The 25,684-nt window shown below is 34.6% G+C and overlaps 2 protein-coding genes across 2 annotated transcripts; both read left to right on the top strand.

Moving 5' to 3' along the window:
• The first annotated feature begins 9,569 nt into the window (after positions 1-9,569).
• On the top strand, positions 9,570-15,280 carry LOC145605833 (uncharacterized). The gene is made up of 3 exons (XM_081661895.1): positions 9,570-9,728; positions 10,041-10,269; positions 14,756-15,280. Exons 2-3 carry the CDS (start codon positions 10,087-10,089, stop codon positions 15,023-15,025), a joined length of 453 nt encoding a protein of 150 aa, XP_081518021.1. The 5' UTR covers positions 9,570-9,728; positions 10,041-10,086; the 3' UTR covers positions 15,026-15,280.
• A 3,175-nt stretch (positions 15,281-18,455) lies between these two features.
• On the top strand, positions 18,456-24,555 carry LOC145605001 (uncharacterized). The gene is made up of 7 exons (XM_081661006.1): positions 18,456-18,741; positions 20,475-20,584; positions 22,625-22,836; positions 22,925-23,013; positions 23,596-23,698; positions 23,858-24,000; positions 24,253-24,555. Exons 1-7 carry the CDS (start codon positions 18,490-18,492, stop codon positions 24,349-24,351), a joined length of 1,008 nt encoding a protein of 335 aa, XP_081517132.1. The 5' UTR covers positions 18,456-18,489; the 3' UTR covers positions 24,352-24,555.
• The last annotated feature ends 1,129 nt before the right edge of the window (positions 24,556-25,684 follow it).

Raw genomic sequence — 25,684 nt, 5'->3', positions numbered from 1 at the left:
TTTATTGATGTTCCAAATGGAGCATGGGTTGGACAACCTTGTCTATTGCTTAATCCAATGAATTAATTGAAATGAGTTAGCTACTATTAACTAGTGAAGTCTTAATAAATTTGATAGTTGAGTCGTGTGTTGAGTCTATAATTTAATGATGTATGATGATTGATTATTAGTAGCATGTTAGTGATTTCTTATTTTATTTTGCAGCTCGTATGTACTCAGCTTTGCTAATTGCGTGCTTTTGTGTGTGTCTTTCTTTGGTCATGGCCTTCGTCTTTCAATGACCCTGTGACGATCCAATTTTTACACTTGTAATATTGGGGAGCAGATTAACCACAGGTTCTTACATATGTAACATCCGCATCAGGGTTGTGGGATTTTTGAGTGGAGAGTTTGTTATTGTTCGCAGTTTATTTCTTTTCATGAGTTTGGATTTATTTAAATTCAGATTTATTTTTATACTACTTCTTCTAGTTTGGTTTTTGAATAAGGGCCTTAATGGTTCCAACTTGTAACACTTAATTCGGTTTTGTTTGTTGGTTTTGAAACTTATTTATAGCAGAGTTAGTTTTTCCGCCGCTATTTTCTGATAAAGCCTTAACGTTTGAACACGTGGCGGTAGCATGCCAGTAATTCTCTTGGATATTGTTCAGGGTACTCACAGGTTTAAAGAGAGAATTATTGGGGTGTTACAGCTGGTGTAGGGAATATTTCAAGCATCATAACCCCAAGCTTGAACCCCACTGTGATCATACACTTAAGTATGGTGGTGTCCAAAGGGAAAGAAAAGAGAGCAAAAGAGTCACCAATAAGTTTTAGGAACTTGTAAACCGTTCACGAGGTGAAGGTTACACCCCTTAACGATCTATGAGATCGTCAACTCCAAAAGGTCTTGAACCAAATAGGGTTAAAAAAATTCGGGGATGAGGGTACAAATCCAATCTACAAAAGAGAGGACCCGCCCTATAAAATAGGCCTCTACTTTATTCTACTCGTATTCATGTGCGCTTTTAGACTAACATGCAAACATTAGGTTTAGCCCTAAACCTGTTTACCTATGTTGGTTGAATATTAATGCATAAATAAAACTATTATTGGCGATCACTTGAATTAAAATCATATTAGCCTAAACCAAATTATTAATTATCTTATTAAGCGTGATTTCAAATACAAATTCCCTTTAAACATGCATAAAAGGCGTGATCAAGCAGTAATAATAAAATATCAAGCAACATAACAATAATAATCATAATATTAATCATAATAAGGCATCATAAAGCTTAATAATAATAGCAGCAAGATCCTAGGCATGATACTAACAAGATTAATAACAAAACCTAACATGTCACTAAGCATAAAGATCAAAGCTTTAAACCTAACATGGTACTAACATGCTAACATGATATTAGAAAGAATAAGAGGCACCCTAAACATGATTCTAGAAAGAAATAAATAACATCCTAACATGATACTAGGAATTAATCAAATCTAAGCATGCTTTCTACATTGAAATAAAATAGGGAGTAAGCTAATTTACTTACTTTGAAGCCTCGTACCTCTTTCTAATAATAAAATACACGCGTTAGTAAACTTCAATGAAAATAATAAATCAAAGAATTAATTTAAATAATTGAAAGAAAGAGTTAAAAAGTTTAGACTGGATTTGGGACCAAACCCTCAGAAAAGTATAAACCTTTCACGTCTAGGGCGAAGGCAACTTCGAACTTGGCTAGGCGTTTCAAGATCTAATGAATGCGGAATTGTGTTTGTAAAATGCTAGTTTAGAAAGAGAGAGAAAGAAAGCATGAATTGCTCAAGAGAGAATATAGAGAATTAGGTGATTGTGAATTGTTGATGAATAAAAACGGAGGTCCATGACCCTATTTATAAGAAACATAGTCCGGAAATAGATTGAAAAGTAATCAGAATTTGAAAAGGAATAAAACTCCACGCTTTCGCCAACTCTTGTAATTTGAAAAGTTTCGTATTCCTTTCATATCTTTTTCGGCTCGGATTTAATATTATAATATATCATTGGAAAGATAATTTCAAGATCTATCCAACCATATAAAATTTGGATAAAAAATATGAGGCATGAAAATAATATATGACTGTCTTTGAACATCTTTAAATTCGAATAGAATCAGGACTTTAAAAAAGGAAAGTTTTTATAAAAAGGAAAGTATTTATAAAAAAGGAAAGTTTTTATTTAATTCAAATTTCTTGATCTTATCTTTTCAAAAAAGGATAATTAAAATCTTTTAGAATCTTATAGAAGATTCTAATCAATCCTAATTAGTTTAGGAATAGGATTAAACCTTTGGACCCTCCTCATGATCATTGGGTAGTAGGTAAAATCCGGTTTGGGCCCAGTTTAGTATTTTGGCCATAACTTCCTCATTATTCATCGAAATTGGGCTTATAATATATCGTTGGAAAGGTCTTTTCGAGCCCCATCCAACTACATCATTATTGAACCCTTATCATGGACCAAACTAAACTGGACTGGACGTTTTCATAAAATAGAGTTGGTTTTCGAAAACAGAAAGAAAGATTTTTAATAAAAACTAACCGCAACACTCGACCTTTCACACTTTCACTTCATTCGATTATGGTTCGACGTGAAAGGTATTCATCACTGGGTTTAGTTTTGGGGAGACAAAAATGGGTGTCTACAGCTGGCCATTGTTGAGATCCATTTAAAGGCTCCAACAAGTAGTCATAAGCCTTTAAGTAAGTGGTTTTGGTGAAGTAATGACTAACATAGGGCTCTGGTGTGTCTGCCTTGTTCCAAACAGCAACTATGACATGTTTCATGGTATTCCACTTATTTACCATGTCCTACAACTACAACTACTTTGTTCCATATTGACAACAAACTTGTCTTATGTTGCTCCTTCTCTTACACCATAGAAGAAACCACCATCCCAATAAGCATTCCAGCCCTTTGCCCAAATTTTATGCCTTTCAAGTTTCTGTTACAGGACATAAGCTTATTTCTTTCTTCTTGATCTTGTCCCTTTGTTGTGCAACCTCTCCATAATGCCTTCCCTTACATCCTCCAACATGGTAATAATAGGCTTATGTCTTGAGTTGAGGATAAAAGCATTAAACACCTCACTCATGTTGTTGTCAACACTGTCACAACATGATGATGGTGAATAAAAAGCCCTGCACCATTTCTTGTAGTTTCTTTTCAAAAGATCTTCTACTGCATCCTCAGAAATAGCCCTCATCTGCTCAATGCTTGAGCTGAAGTCATTTTTAATGATGCTCATTGTTGTTCTCCAAAACTGCTTTCTGAACTCTAATCCTCCACCAAAAACAGTTCTAAAATTACAATATACACTCCTTGCACATACTCTGGTTTCAGCTTCAAGGAACACTTAAGTTACTGAGGCTAGTACACCTTTCTGTTGGTCTGACATAAAGGTATACCCGACTCCTTCCATGATACCTAAATCTTTCCCTAATAGTTCAAGAAACCAAGTCCATGAGTTAGTGGATTCAACCTCCACCACAGCCCATTCAATGGGGAACATTTAGTTGTTTCTATCCCTTCCCACTGCTACCAACAGTTGTCCTCCAAAAGTTCCCTTGAGGAAGCAACCATCCAGAGAAATGAATGGCCTGCAACCAGCAATAAACCCCATTTTCAAGGCATCAAAGTAATGTAGAGTCTCTCAAAGACAATACCATTCATTTTCAACTTGACTGGTTGTGTTTGTTACTTCTTAAGATCTCAGCTGCATATCTGGGGAGCAAACCATATTGCTCTTCATACTCACCAACAATCAGCTTTTGTCCTTGTTTTCTTGCCCTGTAAGCCATGTACCTGCTTACTTAAGTCCCTTTCTAGCCACACTGTCTCTATGATATCATGTATTTTCATGTAAGGCTTAACCTTAAACTTGGCCTGGAAATTGGAAGCAACCCAAGTGTTGTGATCTTCTTCACTTTTGCAGCCCTACCACATGTGTGCTCACCTATGTGTGTTTTTACCATAAAGTTTCTTTTATTCCTCTCCCAAGAACCCCATATCCTCCATAAGCACCCCCAGTCCTTATTTCTGCAATGAGCACCAATCTTATCATGTGTATTTCTAGAGAAAACTATGCCCCTACCAAATTGTATAGCATAGTCAATGATTTCCTTTTTCATAGAGGTAGCATTTTCAAAACACTGATCAACAAAAAACTTTGAATCTTTCTTCACTAACCCACTCTCACATTCAGTCCTAATAAGTTTCTTGGCCTTCCTAGCCTCAGGTGCAATTAGGTATCCATAATCCTTTTCATCAATTGATTCATTAGAGCTTTCAACATCACTCACACCATCAGACTCACTATCATATCTCCCAATCTTTTTTCCATTTGACTCTGCTACCCTCTAAAGCTTCTCTAACTCATTCTTATAACTCTGCTCCTTATGTGTATCTTCCCTAATCCTATTCCTTGCACTTAGTAGCCATAGGTACACCACTATTTAACAGTTCAGTAAAGGATCCATGCCCTAAATCAAAGTCAGCTGCATTGTTCATCTGCCCTATTTCATGTTTTGTATACAGGTGTATTGCTTTATACTCCGGTAACAAAGACAAAAAAGGGTCACATCTCTTGTTGTCAAACCCCAAGTACCTTATCTCAGTTTTGAAGTCTTTTCTTGGGTATAAGAAATGCACCTTCATGATGTCAGTGTGCCCCAAACTATCTATAATTTGTTTGACATATTGTGCATCAACAGAATTTGGGATGTGTTCAAACATATTAACTCTACCCCCACTCTACATCATTTCATCAACCATAACCCATTCCCCTCCATGGTGGACAGTCAAACATGGTTCCAAATCTCTGTCCAAAATAATATTTACTATAGTCAACAAATTTGTTTTGTTTCATAAGTGTGTATCACAATCATCCATGAATATAATCAAAATTAACTTAAGTCATTCACAATTAGGGAAAACGAGTAAAAAAAATGTATAAGAATTGAACATCAAAATAAATTGATCAATTGCAATGAGGATAAACATAACACTCCCTCCGTTTTTTTTTATTTGCATCACTTTCCTTTTTGGGGTGTTTTTTTTAAATGCATCACTTCTATATTTGGTAACTTTATACTATATTTTATCATTTCTCTCTCTTATTTTAAACCCCACTCAACTCATTTTATCATTTCTCTCTCATCTATGATCCCCACTAAAATAATAAAAAATATCTATCCTCTCTTACATACTTTCTCTTTCATGGTCCCCATCTTACTTTTACTATAATAATTTATTCACCCCACTCACAATATTATATTACTCTCCTAAAACTTTGTGCAATCCAAAGTGATGCAAATAAAAAAAAACGGAGGGCGTAATTCACTTCATATATATATATATATATATATATATATATATAACACTCATTCATTGCAACCATGTTCAAAAGGGTAAGCTTCAACCTACAAGCTTACCAAAACCCCCCAAATCTACTCACTGTCATGGCCTCATGGGAGTGACAAGTCCAAAAACCGACATCGCAAACCTTGTCACCTACACCTATCCCATGACAATGGAAAGGAAACTACTAAATACAATTTTAAACAACTAAAAACTTAAACATAATTAGCTTAAACTAGCAGCAGATACACCCAAAAACAAGCCTAACCCCTGCTGCACCCTGCACCTACGACCCCCCACCACCCTATGGCATCTCCTCTCCATAAAGCAAGGAAAAACCATCGAAGTAGACGGTCATATCCTTGTTCAGCCACGCGTGGAGGTCACAACGACCATTGTTGTAGAGCACATCCGTGAGGACCCACTCTTGAATTGCTGACTTAGGCCCGTGAAATGGGTACTCAAAGTGCGGGTGGTAAAGACGCCACCACATCCTCCACCTCTTGCAAGTCTGCTCGATGACCTCCCTTCCCTACCAGTCCAGCCTAGGGAAAATGTGGGTCACCAGAACCTCGTGTTGGCTCATCAATGGGTGTGCTTCAGACAAAGCTTCCATACCTAGGTATAAGGTTAACAACACCATTAGCCATGGTTAAAAAATGGCTTGACATCTACTTATAGGTTTTCCCTACAGCTAATAACATATTATATAACTAAAACATGCTTTAACCATTTTTATATTCTACCAACATAAGCCATTTGACATTAAATAAACAAAATCAACTTTCACCATAATTATACAAAATTATAATAAAAGAAAGGAATCAACTTCCACAAAAGGCATGAAAACAAACAAAAACATACATTCCATTTTCAACCATAACTTTAAGAACAAACAAACAAAAGTTAACTTTCCAAGCACCAACACCAACATACTCAAAAGAAACAAATTTAGAGAATATACCTTCTGTTGCACTCAATTTAGCCTGCTTGCTTGCCTTGCTTGTGTAACCTTCAGCTAACTTACAGTTTGGCCACATGAATATTAATGGCAAAGCTCTGTTGTTTCTCTTCTTGATTTTTTTTTAAAGTTGCAGTAAATAGTGAAGTACATTCATGAAGTGCACAAGGCATTACATAGACGTGGTTGAAGCTTCTCAATTTAAAGAATCTTCTAGGCTGTTAATCTAGATCTTCCAATTTCCCACCCTTTAGCTCTTCTTCTTGGGGAGGTGTGAAGCCTTAATGTTGTTCCCCAAAAGTAATCATCATTACATTTTGGCAGAATTTTGTATTTAATTTTTTTTAAATTAAATACTTTGTTATTAACCGGTTGTAACAGGTAAATGGCCGGAAAACGGAGCTTAGGTAGGTAATGGTACCCAATTTGCAAGTTCCCAAAGTTGGGTACCCAATTTGCAACAAACCCCATAGTTTAGTACCCAACTTTTACATTTACTCTGTTCCGAGTGAACAAAAAAAAAAAAAAAATGAAGTTGAATAAATAAAATATGAATAAGGATTCATAATGAAAAAATGTCTTATATGTTTTTAAAATATGACCGACGCATACTTATATCCACTAATTTAAAAAAGAGAAGGTATTGCGTGCGTACGGACGTACGAACTATTTGGTGCGGGAGACTTGACTAATATATTTTACTCGTTGGCTGATATGATTTTTTGTGTTGCCTAATAAATTCCTTTTCTTAGCTGATATTTTTTTTCCCTTTTGTTGGATGATATCAGACATAATTTGGCTTATATGTTTCTTTAGTTGGCTGATATATTTATTTTGTTAGCTGATATGTTTAGTTTAATTATTGGCTTATATGTTTCATTTTGTTAGTTGATATGTTTATTTTGTTGGCTTTTGCTTTTATTTGCTGATTTCATCCTTTTATTGGCTGATACGCTTTATTTGTTGGCTAATATGTTCCTTTACTTGGCTGATAATTACCTTTTGTTGGCTGATATACCTTTTGTTGGCTGATATACTCCCCTTGTTGGCTAATATGTTCTTATTAATGTCTTAAATGTTGACTAATATGAAATATCAATTGATTAATATATTACTTGTATTAGCTGATGTACAAGATATATACAAGTATATAGCTAATACAAGTACTAAATATTTTTTATTTCATTCTCTCTCATCTTTCCTACACTTCCACTATTTTTTTTTCTTCTATATCCTTGTTAGCAGATTCCAAAAGCATATTAGCCAAAACCCATGATTTTTTTCTCTCTCTTCTAATCCTATCACCACCAACACAACCACCATGGCACCACCACACTATCTCTCATTCTTGCTGCAGCCCCCACCAACCACCAACACAACCACTCACCACCACACTCTCTCCTTCTTGCCGCAGTCCACACCACCACCAACACAGCCACGCACCACCATTCTCCCTTCTTCCTGCTGCAGCCACGCCGGAGCCCAACCCAACCACGCAAACCGAAAGCACCACTAGCGAACACTTCCACCACCAGCGAACGACTCCTCCACCAGCGAACGCCCCCACCATAACCCACCACCACCAAATGAACTCCTTAGTTCCTAATTCACAACACCAAATCGCACTACCAATAGTAACCGCAACTCCCACCAGGCCACCTCATACACTCCCTCATAGCCCGCAATTGAGCCACCACCGAACTTTAACAACAGCAACACCCAACCACCATTAAACCACCACCAGCACTTCGTAAATCATGAATCGCAAATTGCACATCGCAAATCGTGGATTGTGAATTGTTGATGCGAATCACAAAACCATGTACGCAAATCGCAAATTGCTTCCAAGTAAATGGCAAATTGGTGGAAGAAAGAGGAGAGAGATAGGTTGAGTTTTCTGATTTTCAAAGGGAAGAAAGGTGAAAATGCGGAAAATGAAAATGGCCGCACCAAACATTGGGTGCGGGTGGACGCACCCTATAGTTTGCGTTTATATAAAAAAAAGGACACTTGATTACATATATTGAACCAATATATTTGCGTGTCTAAGATGCATTTGTATCTAATGCGTTGAACATAGATATACTTTTTTACTGGTGTGCTTTTGCTATGTAAGAGTGCATAATCATTTTTGTTTCTCAGTACAAGCACCATTTTGATTGTTATATTTTAAATGCACAACTTTAACATCAGTAATTTTATACAATTATTACTATTATTTTTTATTTTATTTTTTTTTAAAACCAAATTTTATAAATACTTTAGATTAAGTTAGATTTAAAAAGCATATTGATGTTAGGAAAATGTATAATAAATGAATCAAACAACAACATTTTCATATATTTAAAGAATAAAACTAATATTTGGACACGGATTATGTTCCAAATCATTACAATAGAATTTGCAATTATTAGTTTAAAATTGTTTTTTTTATTTTAAATTTGGGTGCTCCACCCAGTTCACCCCTTAGGCTAATTTGGATCCGGGGATCAGTTTTGGGTGTTTATTTTAAAATTGTAACTCAATCTACTCTCGATTTAGTTTTATTATTCACATTGCATTCAATAAACTATACTTGGTATTTTTTTAATTTTTGTAACCACTTTACTCGGTATTTTCTTTGCAAAAAAAATAAAAATAATACTCCCTCTATTTTTTTATACATAAGTTTGACTGGCACATTTACCGAGGCACAACTTTGACCATTAATATCTTTAATTGTATATTAGTAAAAATTGTAACAAAATTATATTATGAAACTAGACATAAAGACAAATATAATGATATATTATATAATAACATTTATTTATTTTTTATAAGTGAAAAAATTAAGTCAACCATGGTATGTGAATAGTGCAATTGTCAAAGTGATGCATATAAAAAAAGACGGAGGGAGTAAAAAAATAAAATATGACATTTTTTTTGAACGAGTAGAATACTCCCTCCGTATTTTAATAAGTGTTACGCTTACCAAATCCGGTTGTGTTTTAATAAGTGTTATACCTCCTTTTTTGGCAAAAAAAACTACATTAAAATATTATATCTCTCTCCTCTCGTGGTCCCCACCCACACCCACTACTTATTTTTTTTATTATATATAAACTACTTATTCTGACATATATTACCTCCATCATTAGTCATGTGCAACGATTAGATATTTTCCTTCTCTACTTTATGTCAAATCGTTGCACATAATCCATATCGGAGGAAGTATTATTGAAAATTTCCTTTCATTTTTCTGAAACAAACACTTAAACCGAAAGAACAACACACTTCCCTCTCTCACCAAATCGGCAGCGGCGGCAACATTGTACCGGCGACGGAAGTTCTGAGCTCTCCCATTCTCCGACTTCTTTACAACTCAACTCCATTTTTTTGACGGTATATTACTAAACTAATCTTCTTATTTGTCTAATTAGTAATTGCAAATATATTCAATTTATAATTCAAGTTCTTAAAATTTTAGGTTATAATGCAAATTTCATAGTTGTAATTGAATCATTCTAGATTTTTCTAACAAATTTGTTGCTTTCAAATGTTACAATTTTGGGAGACGATGGAGTGAGGATTTGATTATGTATTTGAATTTTGAAGTGAAATGTTGTTAATTGAAATGAAATTGTGGGTTTGATTACTAAACATTTGTTTCGATTTCGATTTCGATTGATTTGGGATTTTATTGTGTACTTGTAGAGATTGGAGGTATTTCAGTAGTTAGGGTTGTAGAAGTGTATCAAACATGCCACTCTATGACTGTGTGCTATTACTGAAACCTCAAGTGAAGAATCCTTCCTTGAAGGAATTGGTTGAGCGGGTGGGGAAACACGTTTACGCTCGAAATGGCGTGCTCACCGAGATTAAGTCCTTTGGAACTGTTCATCTGGGTTATGGTATTAAGAAGCTGGATGGAAGATACTTTCAGGTAATAAGATTGACCCTTTGTTTTCTTTCGGTTTTTGTATCGATAAAATATTGTTGGCTGTGATTATACGTATCAGTTTGTAGAAGTGACCTCATTGTCTCCGAGATTTTGATCATGTTCATTTGCTTTATCTGCTGCTGGAAGACCTGCCCAATTCCCAACTTTGAGATCACTTGTTGGGGCTAATTTGATGATTCAGTCTATGATGGTTTTGTAAATATGTTATTGAATCAAAGGTCAAAACTTCCTTGAGTTGGTATGTACAAGTCTTGCTAAGATGATTGGGCTGACCTTGAAATAATGTATTCTCTCCGTCCTATAATATAATGCTTATTTCATTTTGCATGGTCTTCAAGATGTACCTTTGATCATATATCTTCAATTGTATATTGACAAAATAAATTTAAAAAATTTGATATTGCAAAACTACACATTGAGATAAATCTAAGGATATTTCACATGATTATGTTTCTTATTTATTAATGAGAATTTATGGCCAAGGTTATTAAGTTTGACCGTAAAAATAGGAATAGACATTATATTATGGGATGGAAGGAGTATTTCCTTAGAATTTTAAGGAAGATGAAGGTGGAAAGATCTATAATTTTGTTTCATTTATATTGCTTGCATATTATTTTCAGGGTTAGCATCTCGCATGAAAGATTATACTTCCTCCATTTGTTTTAGTTGTTACACTTTTCTTTTCATGGTCTCCTAGACAATTTTTTAAGATGTGAGATATAGAGAGAAAAATAAAAGGGACCCATGTGGGATTGTGGTTAGGAGAGAGATAGAGAGAAAGAAAGGTAAAAAATGAAAAGTGTTGCAACAAATTAAAAATTTCCAAAATTGGAAAGTGTAGCAATTAAAAAGAAACGGAGGAAGTATAACTTTTACAGGAGTGTATGTGGTAAAGACCACCAAAAGAAATACGAAGTAGAAAAAAGATTAGGATCAAACCAAGGAGGTCAATGAATGAAGAGAGGGGAGAGGAGGGGGAGGGGGTGCTGACATGTGAACCTCATTGCCAATGAGTCTAGAATTGCTTTAGAAAACTAGGTTGCCATCTTGCTACTGCATAGAGGTATTCTTTAGGAGGTTGTTTAATCAATAGAGGCCTATGTCCATTTTGAAAACAAGTCACTTTTAGTGGCACCTTATATGTGTTATTGGTACAAAGGTTGTGCTTTGGTACCCCTACTAAGAGTACCAATACGCTTCTTATTGGTACAGTTAGAAGAGGGGCTTAATTGGTGTCTTTATGTCAATTTGGTACCAATAAAGAATTTTTTTGGTACTCATTTTGGGTGCTACTCAAGGTTGCCTGTGTCCAAAAAGGACCTAGCCACTTAATCCATTTATCAAAGGAAGAACGTATGTGCTGCTTTTTGGGAAGAATTCTTGGCAGGGTTTTCCTTTCCCTGTTTTTATTTCTTGTCATGTGTCCATGCACATTTTTTTCGATATTTTTCCTTGTTTTTTAAGTTTTTAAGGGGAGGGGAAGAAGGGATGGTGTAGGTGGTGGAAGTCATTCCACAGAAGATTTCCTTTATGGGAAACTTCATGAAATCACGAGTGTGAGTCAAGTCCATTAGGAGATCTTGCTCAATTATCTGTTTATTAACTTGAAGATTGACGAAGGCAAAAGTATATGGGTTATTTTATTTTATTTTATTTTTTTTTGGTAAAAGGCAAACTTATTATGTTGGATAAATAAATCTTAAAAGAAGTCAAAACTTGCTAGTTTGAGGGTCTCTTTCTAAGCGCAACCATTGAATTCAATACAATTCACAACAAGGGTTGTTAAAACCGAATTCAAGCCAAAACCTCTTGATTTTATTGTTTACAATTAGTAGCCTTTAGGCCTATTAATAACTTATAAGCTCAAAAGCGCCCCCTAGCTTCCCTTACTACGAATAGCTTTATGCTTCATGGTTGCCCTAAAAGAGCCAGAGACTCAGCTCTAAATCTTCTGAAAGTAAGTCCATCCATTCTATGGCTCTCATACTTGCAATATGAAGAAGCTCAAATGATGTTATCATACAGTCCATGCAACATCTCATTCATTCTTCAGTATCTCCATTATAGCTAACACACTAATGTGGTCCTTGATGCATGATTTAACAGTAATATATAGCATGCAAGTGGCGTCAAGGGCCTAGGAGAAAGGTTATTAGAAGGCTAGAAGCTAAATGTTCATGTTTAAGGGTAATTGGGCAATATGGCTGAAGAAGAGAAAAACATAGCAGCTCGAGTAAAAACACAGCAGCTTGAGAAAAAACAAGTGAGATAGAAACTTTGGTATTTGGGTTCAATTAGCTTAATTTTACCTTCAAAGTTGATGCACAAGAGATGTAATTTGATGGTGATGCCTAGAAGCTCAGGAGTACAATTACACATTGTTTGGATTAGGAGAATTGGAGGGAAAGAAAGAGAAGAGAAAAGAAGGAATCATCCTCCCTTCTTTGGATACCTTTTGGTAGGAGGGAAGGGAAGAGAAGGGAAGGGAAATGGAAGGATACATTTTCCCTCCCTCTTTAATAAATCAAATCCTTTCAAAGTTGGAAAGGTTTGGAGGGAAAATGTAACCTTACCTTCTCCCTCCCCTCCCTTTCAATTCCTCCCCCTTCCTTCTTCATCCCTCCCTTCCCTTTCTCCTCCACTTTGTTATCCAAACTAACCGTTAAGCACAACCAAGTATTTTGACAAGTTCAAATGGATTTGGTCTAAAAAGCATTGTCAATTTAGTTTAATTGGAGATATGAAGTGGAGTGCAATTCATTTTTAGGACTCTATCAAGCTGCTCAGCCTACTTCGCAGTTTACCCCATTAATTTAAGGTCATATTGACAGTTAGATTACAGAAACTTATAATAAATTTATATGGATTCTTGATATGTCCATATTATCATTAAAATGAGCTCATTATGCATATCAAGATGTATCTTGTAGCACAGCCTATGATAATTGACATATATTTTTTTCAGAACTTATATTAAAGCCTTTAAAGGTTTTGCAAGATTAAAGACTCAATATAATAAGAATTGATAGCATGGTTAGTAGATAAATATTACCTAAGGCTAGTTTCTCTATAATGTATGTACTCTGAATAGAACTAGTCTAGGTTTAATTTTTAGCAGTCTCCTAGCCAATCCAATCCTTATCTTCTTAAATTTACATCAGAGCCAGTAACAAAATTGATTGGGTTTTTAAACCAAACCAATTATGAAGAATAGCTTTCTTTGGGTATTCAACCTTCAAAGTCAACTTTAATATGTTTATATGCCTTAAACTCCATCATAAGACCAACAAAGCTTTTTGAGGGTTTATAATGCTTTTTTTTTTTTTTTTTTTTTTTTTTAACAAGTTATGTCAGCCAGGAATGTTACATTATGTATATTGAAGATCGGTATAGTGTCAAGTCAATTAGTTATGTTAGTGTCATGCAAAGAAATGTGTGAAGTCAATCTCAATATAGTGTTGGAGACTGAGATGAAAAACCATTGAAAGTTTTAGAAACAAGTAATGGGGCCTGTATGGCTTGGCAAGATGAAGAACAAATAGAGAGAGACAGAGAGGGGTCAAGAGTAAGGGTAATTTGTCCTTATTTGCAGGCTATAGACTTTCTTGTCTTATCATTGTGAGAAGCTTGGGACATTGATCCGTTTGGATGCTTCGGTTATGAGACCTTTTGATTATACAAGGTTGATTTCCTTGAACATTTACAGTAGTATCTTGGACATTGCAGCCACTAACAGCTGGTCAGTTATACTCCTTTATTCAACTAAAGGGTGGCTTTGTGAGGTTTTTGTGAAGATAATAAAAGCAATATCTAGGGATTAGATTTATTAAGTGTATAAATTTTCAATTATGTCTATCTTGTTTCTTAGAAGTTGGGTAAATTATGACGAACATCCCTTGGGATGTGGGATTGATGTTTACAGAAAAAGAGAAGGGGGGGGGGGGGGGGGGGGGGTGGGGGTGGGGCGCCAAACTCAGAAAAAACGCAGAAACACTCACTTCCTAGTGAGGTCAAAAGTAGAGCTTTGGGGGTGTTTAGGTTGAGGTAGAACTTTTGGAAAGTTTTGGTTTATGTACCTGTTTGATGGTTAACTAAGTTCAGTTGGCTGAGATATCCTCTTTTTTATTTGGTCTTTTTGTTTGTACTGGTAGAGATCTTAGTAATATGATTTCTGATTGTATTGCTCTTCTTTAGCAAAGTGATTTGCTTCCCCTAGTTCAAGTTGTATCAACCCTGCTGTCTCTTCAAAGTCGAGGTTTTTAATGATTCCTTACTAATATAGTCTGTATTTGTTCCTGCACGGTTTTTATCTGTCCACTATTTTCTTCCAGCTTGGATATGTTTTCTTTTGTGAAGTCAAACGATGTTCAAGCCTTGCTTTATGCAGAGAATTTGGTTTTCTGATGAATGAGGATAATAGTCTTAACATTTATGGACATGTAAAATATTTGCTTTCTATATGTAGGGACAACTGATGCAGATGACCATGATGGCAACACCCAATATAAACAAGGAGCTGCATTACTTGAACAAAGACGACCGGCTATTACGATGGCTCCTTGTGAAGCATCGAGACATAAGGTTTGGGCTTGACTACTCGGATAGAGAAGATTCAAGAAGTGAGTTAAACAAATTTAGTTTGCCTAGCATATATGATAATGCAGATGGAGATGAGGATGATGATGATGATGAAGAAAATGAATATGATGAGGAGGCAGAGAAGCAAGATGGTTAAGGATCATTGATATTGGAAGTCCCATGTAATTTTCTGTTAGTCAAGCTCGTTCTTGCAGCACGTGGGTCACAATTCTTAGGTTTTAGTTTATTGCAGCAGAGTGCACATGCAACTTACTATTGTTGTTCTTTTAGGATTACCCTCCTTTTTAGCAATAAGAGCATTTACTTCATATTCCGAAATTATTGTCATAACTCATACGTCATACATCGTTTTTTCTGAAATGTTGGGCTCATGGAATCCCCTCGATTTTAATTGTTGTATATGTGCCCCCCTCCCCCCTCTCTTCTCTCATTTCCCCCAGATTGCAGTTTAGCATGTCTTTTTCCGACGTGCTTGCTGAAAGCTTTGATTTCCTGCAGGTAGATGGCCTGAAGGCATCTCTGCATCATCATTCATCACTGCGACTCTGCGAGTGCATGCTTTTCATTTCTAAGAAAGCAAGGGATGAGGGTGTGTATAGACTAGACTCGAGGGAAAAACTCCCCTGTACATGAAAAAGTCATATTACGTATACGAAACAAATACTTGCAATTTTAGTTAGGGTGGTAACTGGTAAGCAGCTAGCTTTGGCTAAGACCCCTAACTAGAGATGGCACATTGGCACGAAAGTCAAGAAGTTTTGATGTGTAAAACTTCTCTGAATTCAGTATTAACAAAACAAAATAGATATAATCACATCCAGATTAGCAGCATTTAACTTTCATCACCCTAAACAATCAGAGTCAGTTTATTAAACAAATATCTTTTCCTTTTTTTCGTTACATGTAAAGCATTGATTGATTAGAAATCTTGATAGTTTCAACGATGTGTGAGAAATTAAAATGGACGGGAAATAGGGAAAATTGTCCAAGTCGAAAAGCTATGAGAGACTGAACGATTTGTAATGCACATCATATTCTTGTATGTATACTCTAGCAATTGGCCGTACCAAATTCCGATACATAGTTGAATTGCAACTGATGCCTCGTGATTATCGAAAAAAAGTTGATAAGGGATAGTCAATGGTAAATTATTGACGCAAATAAGCAATTATGGAGAACCACGCGAAGGAAGAGTTGCTTATGAAACCTTGATTAGTAAAATGAGGAGAATTAATTTTCTCTTACTTTGGCTTAAATTTATGGGCCATAGGGCATAGGCAAGGCCTTCAAGATAATATAAGAAAGCTCAACACCCACCTCAAGTTGAAGCATGCAGATCAATGTTGTTTAAAACCTTAATGAAAATATCTATTGGCAATACAGCTGAGATGTGAGTAGGCACTCTTGCCTATTGACACAAAAGCGAGGACAAGAGTCAATCGAAGCTTATGATGACCGAACAAGTTGAGGTAGCCACAAAGTGGGTTCGACAATGAATTTTATATGTTTTGAAAGTTTCTTGTGATTTTATATTTTTATCTGTTTGGGTGCTTTAAAACATGTGACGACTAAATTTCTATAAAGACTGGCAACTACAAACAAGTCTTAAAGAATAAGCAACAATGGGTGGGGATACATTTCTTTCTTTCGTGAAACATCGGATTTGTGGACAACGTATGGAGTTGATTGACTATCACAAGAATATATGTTAAAAAATAAAGTCAATTCTCAAAATCTTTACCTTCTCGCCAAAACACGATGATAATGTGTGATATGAGTCAAGTTACAATATGAATGTCACAATGTAAAAGTGAATTACACAACTATAAATACCCATGTAAATCTTACAAAATCATATGGAATACTCCCTCCGTGTTTTTTTTAAGTGTTACAGCTTGACTGACACATAATTTTTAGGCAATTTAATGGACTTAAATAAAATAAGAGGTAAGTGGGATGGTTGGAGTATTACAAAACGGTAAAAGAAAGATAGTGGGGTTAATAATTTATTGAAAAGTAATAAATGTGAGAGAAAATATATAATTAAAAAAGTAGTAATGGGTTTGGGTGGGGACCATGAGAGGAAAAAGATATAATATTTTAATGTAATTTTTTGCCAAAAAAGAAAGTGTAACACTTATCCAAACACGCCCGGATTTGGTAAGTGTAACACTTATTAAAACATGGAGGGAGTAACAAGTGATATTTATCAAATTTACTTATTTCTCTTTTCAATCTACTCGTATTTTATAAAGTATTTCACAAGATAATACGTGATTCTTCGTAGTTGACTATAATCTTTCTATATAGATACTAAAATAACAACCGCTGATGTAATCACTACTTACGTGTCAATTTCTTATTTAATTCCCCCCCCCTCCCAAAAGCAAGGATGATGTCATGTTTTTCCTTTATAAGCTACCCTATTTAACATTGCTTTGAAAATTAAATTCTATTTGAATTTTTAAATTTTAGGTTTTCTACACATATTATGTTATTTAGTTATTTAAGGGTTGTTAACAATAGTTAATAATATAATTTAATTGAAATTTCCTAATTAAATACAAGTATAAAAATTATGCACTTTTGGGAATTGTATATTCATATTTAATCAAAAATTAATCTTGAAAACGGATGAAGTAGTTATTTTCTTCTAATATGTTTTAAAAGCTTATAATTCAATTCTTATTATAAAACCGTGCATCGCACGGAGTTAATCTAGTATTTTTTTTTAAAATAAAAGTGAAATTCCCATTGGTACACCCGTGGTCTTGACTTTTCCCATTGATACACTCTTAAATTTTTGCCTTCCCAATGGTACACCTGAGGTTTGGTCTTTTTCCCAACCGTGACTAACACCGTTAAAAAATATTTCATTAAGTTAAAATAATTAAGGAAAAGACTATATACCTCTTTTAAACATCTAATGTCTTGATTTGCGTGTCGAAAATTATTCGGTTAAAGTTTTGGGAGTCAAGTTAGTCCTTAAGGATCCAAATTAACCTCGAAATTAGGAAAAAAAATAACGCAAATGTCTTATATGCGTGTCAAAAAATGTCTCGATTTCCGTGTCGTTATTTTTTTGTGATAGTTATTGTTCGGTTAAGGTTTTAGGGGTCATTTTGACCTTTTATGGGTCTAAATCGAACTCGAAGTTGTCAAAAAATTAACGAAAATATCTCATTTTGCATGTCATGATATATTATATGAGACGCATATGAGACATTTGCGTTATTTTTTTTTGCTAATTTCGAGGTTAATTTGGATCCTTAAGGACTAACTTGACTCCCAAAACTTTAACCGAATAATTTTCGACACGCAAATCGAGACATTAGATGTTTAAAAGGGGTATATAGTCTTTTCCTTAATTATTTTAACTTAATGAAATATTTTTTAACGGTGTTAGTCACGGTTGGAAAAAAGACCAAACCTTAGGTGTACCAACCCAATGCAAAAATTTAAGATTGTATCAATGGGAAAAGTCAAAACCACAGGGGTATCGATGGGAATTTCCCTAAATAAAAAGTTCCACTCAAAAGCTTGACAAAAAAATTGGACAACTTTGACTCCATAAATTTGCAGATCTTTCAATAAGAATGAATGAAATCAGCATTTGAAGGCACAGAATCAGCAAAAGAGAGCAGGCAAGCGACAGAGATGAGCAAAGCAGCAGCAGCAACTGAATATCATTCCAAAGACTTCGAATGGGAGGAACTCAGACTTGAAGTTGAGACTCATCCTTCTCTCTCTTACCATCTCTCTCCTTTCCAACCCTCTCTTTCTCCGTCTTCTCAGGATCCTCAAGCATGGTCCCACTTTCACTCTCGTCACTCCACTGGCAAATTCTTCAAGGTACTCTCTTTGTGCAATTTTGATTGAAACTTATAAATTTTAGCTTAAGTTTTTTCATGGGAATTTCTCTATTGTATTGTACTGTATTTGCAATTTGAAGGGTTTGTGTTTCTGGGTTATGTTCTTAAGGTAAGATTAAGGATTATGAACCATTAGTAATGTTGGGGATTTTCTAGTAAACAAGGGTCGCAAAGAATGGAAATGAAATTATTGGTAAAAACCTTCTAGGCGTGAACGGATCACTTTTTCAAAAGTATAATTCTGACCCTAAACTAGAACCGGGCATCACAGAAATTACTCAGGAGATACAATGAAGAACAATTACAATAACTTGTAGGATTTTTGCAATTCAATGTATAAAAGTGTTTGTGATTTTGTGAAAATGAACAACTGATAATAATTCTCTATGCCAAAGTGATAAGATAGAAATTATATTTCCTCTCTCAATCTACCCTCATCAAATGAGAAGTTTCTCATATATATAAGATAGTAGTATGTCACTACATTTTTTAAACGTAGCAATGCATAAAGTTATGCATTAAATACATTTATGCATTAAATAATGTATTTAGACATACAAAAAAACAACGCATCAAACATCAAATGTTAAGGGATGCATTAAGTAACAATGTATTCACAACCAAATGTTATCAAGAGATATGAAACTGAAGCAATGCATTAAGACATGTCTTAAACAATGTATTAAGACATGCATTAAACAATGCATTAGTCATCAATTGATACTTAAGTTTTAATGCATCAAGAAACTGCCATATTAATGCAAGAGAAACCGAAACCGATATCCTTTCTCTGCCATATTAAGTTGTAATGCATCAAGAAACTGCCATATTAATGCAAGAGAAACCGAAACCGATATCTGCCATATTAACATTGACCTTTCCTTATGTTTTCTGCAATTGCATACTCATTTCTCTCTGAAGATTACATTGCAAGTAGGTAGCTTTTTTTGTCATTCACCTTTAAACATACTACCTTCATTTTCTCTCAGAATGAATGGAATTAGAAAAAAAAAAATAATAAAAAATAAATAAAGAGTGAGTGAGATTGGGGAGGGTAACTTGATGTTACCATTGGGTTAGGAAGTGTAAACAAGTGATAGGAATCAATTAACCTTGAGTCAGGGAAATCTTTAATCTTCAGGGTAAACACGCTCTTAATTGTTAATGGTAGAGGGGCTTTCTTTTGGGAAGGGGGCGTGGTTGGACCAATGCTTTGGTAAAGGGTGTCAAGTGAAAAACTTGGGTTGGCTATTGATCTGGAGATAGTAAAGGGTTGTGGATGTTGACTTTTAAGGGTAGATAAAGCGGAGTTAAAGGGAATGTTCAAGAAAATGGTAACTTGGATAGACATTTAACTTGTTGCTTTCAATTGAGCATAATGATGCAAGAGGATTTTCGTTGCAGCTTCAAATAGCGTGATTAAGGGTTTATGATGTTGTATTGTATTTCTTTTTGGGTTTGAAATGGAATTTTTATGTGTAATTATTGACTCTTTCTATTGTGATTGGATAATCACTGTTTATTGTTTGACTAAGCTCTTTCTTGTCATCTATATATGACTACATGTCTATATGTCTGCATGGTAGTGTTTGTAATCCTTGTCTATTACTTTATGTTGGGCGAGTGGGTGATATATGATTTCTAACAAGTAATTTGTGCCAAAATTTGTGTTTATACAGTATAATGATTATGAACATGCTTGTGTGCGTTTAGGAAAGAAGGTATTTGCTGAAGGAATTCCCCGAACTACTTTCTTGTGAAGACTACTCCAAAGTTTTGGAGGTGGGATGTGGTAATGGTAGTACAATTCTCCCAATACTGCGGTAATGGCTTTCATAATCTCCACCAACTTTCATTTGCTGGCAAGTTTGATGCTTGATTTCATGAAATATACTTCTCTGTTGATTATATCTACTACTTAAGATATCTCTTTAAATGTGTGTTCCAACTTCCTAGTTTATTATTCAATTTCCAAGTGGGGATCATTGCTAAGAGTTTCTGCATCATTTTGTTGCACCAAAGCACCAGTCTCTTAAGCTTCTCATGATCGTATCAAGCTAAGATACAAATGAAGCATATAGTAACCAGGCATTTGACCTAGCAGGCTAGCTTTTACATGGAAGTGTTGAATTAACAAGCATTACTTTTTCTAACATTTACTAACATGAAATAAAGGGGTATAAAGCAAATTAATTTAAGTGTGCAGCAGTTGGTAGTTTATTGTTTTCTACTTTTCATACAAGAAAATGTATTTTTCTATTCTTCCCATTAGACTTTGTAATTTGAATGTAGAACATTGACCTTTCCTTATGTTTTCTGCAATTGCATACTCATTTTCTCTCTGAAGATTACATTGCAAGTAGGTAGCTTTTTTTGTGATTCACCTTTTAACATACTACCTTCATTTTAGAATGCTCAAAGCCTCAAATAACTTATCGTAGACTCTTGTTTCTAAGATTTATTTTTGAGAAGAAGGGAAAAAAAAAAAAAAAAAAAAAAAAAAAAAAAAAAAAAAAAAAAAAAAAAAAAAACAGTTGGAGTAAATTGGTAGATAAGGTAAGAGCAAATCAGTTGAAAGTTGTAAATATTTAATGAGTTGAACAAATCAGTTGAAAGTTGTAAATATTTAATGAGTTGAACAAATCAGTTGAAAGTTGTAAATATTTAAAGAGTTGGAGTAAATTGGTAGATAAGGTAAGAACAAATCAGTTGAAAGTTGTTTCTGAGATAAATTGGAGTAAATGAGTGGGTGTAACATGAAATTTGAGTAGAGTAATAGAGATGGAGTAAATTGGTAGATAAGGTAAGAACAAATCAGTTGAAGTTGTAAATATTCAATTATAAGAGTGTTGGGGGGGGGGGGGGGGGGGTTAAGATAATATGAGGTTGCCAAATTAGAATAAATTGAAGGTGACTTGAACTTTCTAAAACACCCCTAAACGAAAAGTGAGTTGAACTTTCTGAATTAGATTATATTAGGAGATTGGAGATATATGCCAGTGAGAAAGATTGTATATTTTGCGATTATTTACTTATTTACAACAAAATTGCAGCAGCTTGAGGTGAAAGATATGAATCTTTATTTGTAACAATGACCTCCAGAATAAAGCTTAAAAGGTTGTGGCTGCACATTGTGTGCTTTATTCTTCAAGAACAAAAATGTAACTTCCCACCCTGATGCTGCAAATTTATATTGTTATAAAACAATACTTTCCTTAAGTTAGCCAAACTTATCATTCTATGAATTGCTATTCTGAGACTATGATTTTGCATATCAGTTAAAGCTTTCTGCAAAGTGTTTAAGTAATTAGTTTGGAATCACCAAAGATAGAAAGTACTTCATAACAGTTGAGTTACAAATTGTTCAAGATTATTATCAGTTTAATCAACTAAATCCTCATATATTTTATGCTCAGCAGGTTAAAGTACACCACTCTAATATTCATAGACTGTTGAAATATTTTTTGAGATTTATTTCACTGTCATTTTTTCCCTCTTCTCTAACAATAAACAAGCTAAACTTTATGTCCGGCTGGTGATTGGGAAGATTAGGAAGATTATCTAGACTTTTATTGCACTTTTGCTATTATTAAAGCTAATCATCTTTCTGGAATTATTTAATAATTTTATCCAGGACTCAATGCTATACATTTGCATGAATATAAGTATGTTACCAAGTTCCCTCCTTCCATACATGTTCAATCCCAAGTTCCCAACTCTTTTATGAGAGGGCTTGTAGTTAGTGGAAAATAAAGATGTTCAGTCCCTGCTAATCTGCTGAAGTCTTGATTTGGTTTAATTTTGCAGCATATTGCTCCCTTTAGTTATCTTAAACTCTTATTTGTATCATTTTTTTTCTGTAGAGTAAAGGAGAGGACCAGTGTTTATGCTTGTGATTGTAGTGCTGAGGCGCTTGAGAGAGCTAAGCAAAATTTAGAATGTTCTGGTATTATTCATGTGATGGAGCGTTTCCATCCTTTCTGCTGTGATTTCTCTACAACTTCGGTTCCAAATTGGTTGGCTTGTGATTCATGTCGGAACAAGCAATTAGAAAAGTTGGTACATCGTGATTCTGGTAGAATAATTGATGACCTTTTTTTTTCCATATATTATATATCATCCATAAACTGTTGTCCATTATGTTACTTTTTTTGATATTACAGAAGTCAATGACAATGACAGAAAACTAACTGATCTGCCTTCCGTGCAAAATAGTAGGTGTTGCCTTGGTGGAGTGGACTTTGTCACATTGGTATGTTTTTTAGCCAAGTTTTTTCGAGGGAATTTGCAAACGTTTCCCAATCTCAGATCTCTCTCTCTCTTGAAAGTACTTTATATCAACGCTTGTTGAAACTATGTCGTTAGTTCAAAACTAAGTGCCTCTCTCAGAAAGATATTAGAAGGTGAGGGAAGCTAATTGTTAGGGCATATTTAAATTTATTCTGGGGGTTAGTGCACTAACCTTTACCATACTAAAAGCTGAATAAAATATTCCTTCAGTTAGGTTTCATAGCAAAAATGTGTAAATGCAAACCAAGGTTAGCACATTGACATATATGATATGCAGCACAGGCAATATATCTGGTGTGTGGAAGATATTTTAGGTAAAATGTCCGTCTAGGTAATGAAAGTAAACCAATCAACTTTCATTTGGATATTTGGTCAAAATTCATGTTTTCTGATGTTGGACTTGTATATACACTATCCTATGATAAATTTAAGGGAATACTAAGGTTGAAGTTTCATTATTTGTGCTCTTATTGTCTTAAAATTTTGTTAGAGTAAGATGGTGCCTCTTGGAATTCCAATGATAGTTTGACTGTATGTTGATCAGATTTTTACATTATCTGCCATTCCACCTGAGAGGATGGCAACAGCAATCATGGAATGCTTTTCTGTCTTAAAGCCAGGTGGCCTGCTCTTCTTCAGGGATTACGGTATTACTCCTTTGTAAGATTTCCATATTTAAATGCTTGCTTATTATTTTACCTGTTTTGAGGTTCTTTCTTTAAGAAATTATTAGGCTTGTTAGCTGTTCTATTATTTCAGAGTTTCTAAAGTTCATGTTATAGCTGATGATAGATGATGGTTTGCAGGACTTTATGACATGACCATGCTTAGGTTTGAACCAGATAAACAAGTGGGTTTTAGGCATTACATGCGTTCTGATGGAACGCTCTCTTATTTCTTTGATCTGGATGGTGCGAGGAATCTTTTTGTTGGTGTTGGCTTTAATGAGGTAGCAACATTTCTTTGGGATTCATTGTATATGTCTCATATTACTACTTTGCTATAGTATAAACTTTTCTTTCTCAATGATAGAAACCGTTGATATGTAAACTTAGCATTCAATATTGTGCTGAAGATAGGTGCAGCAATTTATTTCTTGCTTAGGAGAACTTAGTTGTATAATAAAGCTGTAGCTTATTTGTTCCACCATTGCTTATACTTAAATTTTAATCTTCTAGAGAATTATTCACATGCTTTGCAGCTTGAGCTAGAATATTGTTGTGTGAAGTCGGTTAATCGGCAAAAAGGAAAGAGCATGAGAAGAGTTTGGGTTCATGGGAAATTCCAAAAGCCCTTGTGATTCTGCAACTGAAAGGTCCATCCAAAGGTATTAAACTACATGGAGTAATTGGTCCTAACCAATTGTGCAACAGTAATTTGACATAGATGATAGATATCTTGTAAACTTGGGAATTTCATGCATTTTAATTTTAGTTTTGTTCAGAAATATTCCATAGAATATTATAAATTATATTTATTATATTTAAGGAATGGTTATCACTTATCACACCGTGTACTTTTACTGCTGATATATGGCTTGTCGTACAATATACATAACTATCACAAATTCACAATAACCCTTCTCTGTCATTTTAGCTGTGTAGAAGTAGCGAAGCTAATACTTCTGTTAGCCGTGTAATTGCTGGTGTAAATGCCATAATAGGCGTACAATAGTATAATGTGTGGCTGAGTGACTTGTGAAGGAGAAAGTGTTGTCATTGTGATAGGAATCCATTGACCACACCCAACCTTATTTTCAATCATTAAGGACAATCTCTCAAGACAAAGAACGAAAATATAGGAGGAAAGGGGATCACCTTGCCTAATACCTCTTCAAGGAGTAAAACTTTCCGTAATTTGACCATTCCAAAGAATAGAAATAGGAGTAGTGATACAACTCAAGATTAGGCTGATGAGATTCTCCGGGAAATTGAGACCAAGCAAAGTTTCACGGATAAAACCCCATTCCAAACTATCGTAAGCCTTAGAGATATCAATTTTAAAGGCCATAAGATGTTTTTTGCTAGCTTTTTTTGAAGAGGTGAGCTATTTCCTTGATAACAAGAATGTTTTCATCGATAGACCTTCCTTCAATAAATCTAGATGGAACCGGGTTAATCAAATCACCTAGCAACGGTTTGATCCTATTAGCAATAATTTTATTGATGATTATATAAATAATATTACAAAGGCCAATAGGTCTAAAGTCATTCATAGAGGTAAGATTGTAAGATGCTCAATCTTAGGGATAAGAGAAATGTAAGACTCATTGATGACACTAGGTATCTTATCCTTCCTAAAACAATCAGTAACAAGATGAATAATCGAGTCCCCGACTATATTCCAATCACTAAATTTCCTCCGATCCACTCCGGCGTTTTGAGCCCATTTTATTCTTTCCAATTTTAGCACTTCATTAAGTTCAAGCAGCAAGGTTTTTTCCAAATTAATCAAAAAAGGAGAATAACGTTAAGAGCATTTTGTATGCCATGAATCCTAGCAATTAATCTATTTTTGTTATTGATTCCTTCATTGAGCACCTCTTTACTCCAGATTTTGACTCACTAGTAAAATAATTCCTAGCTCTATCAAAATTTATTATCACCCTTTCCCCACGCAGAAGCAAAGAAATC

The sequence above is a fragment of the Chenopodium album genome, chromosome 22, assembly GCF_948465745.1.
Source record: "Chenopodium album chromosome 22, dcCheAlbu1.1, whole genome shotgun sequence".
Taxonomy (NCBI): domain Eukaryota; kingdom Viridiplantae; phylum Streptophyta; class Magnoliopsida; order Caryophyllales; family Amaranthaceae; genus Chenopodium; species Chenopodium album.
Note: the sequence above shows the minus strand (reverse complement) of the source record. Positions and strands in the feature narration are given on the sequence as shown.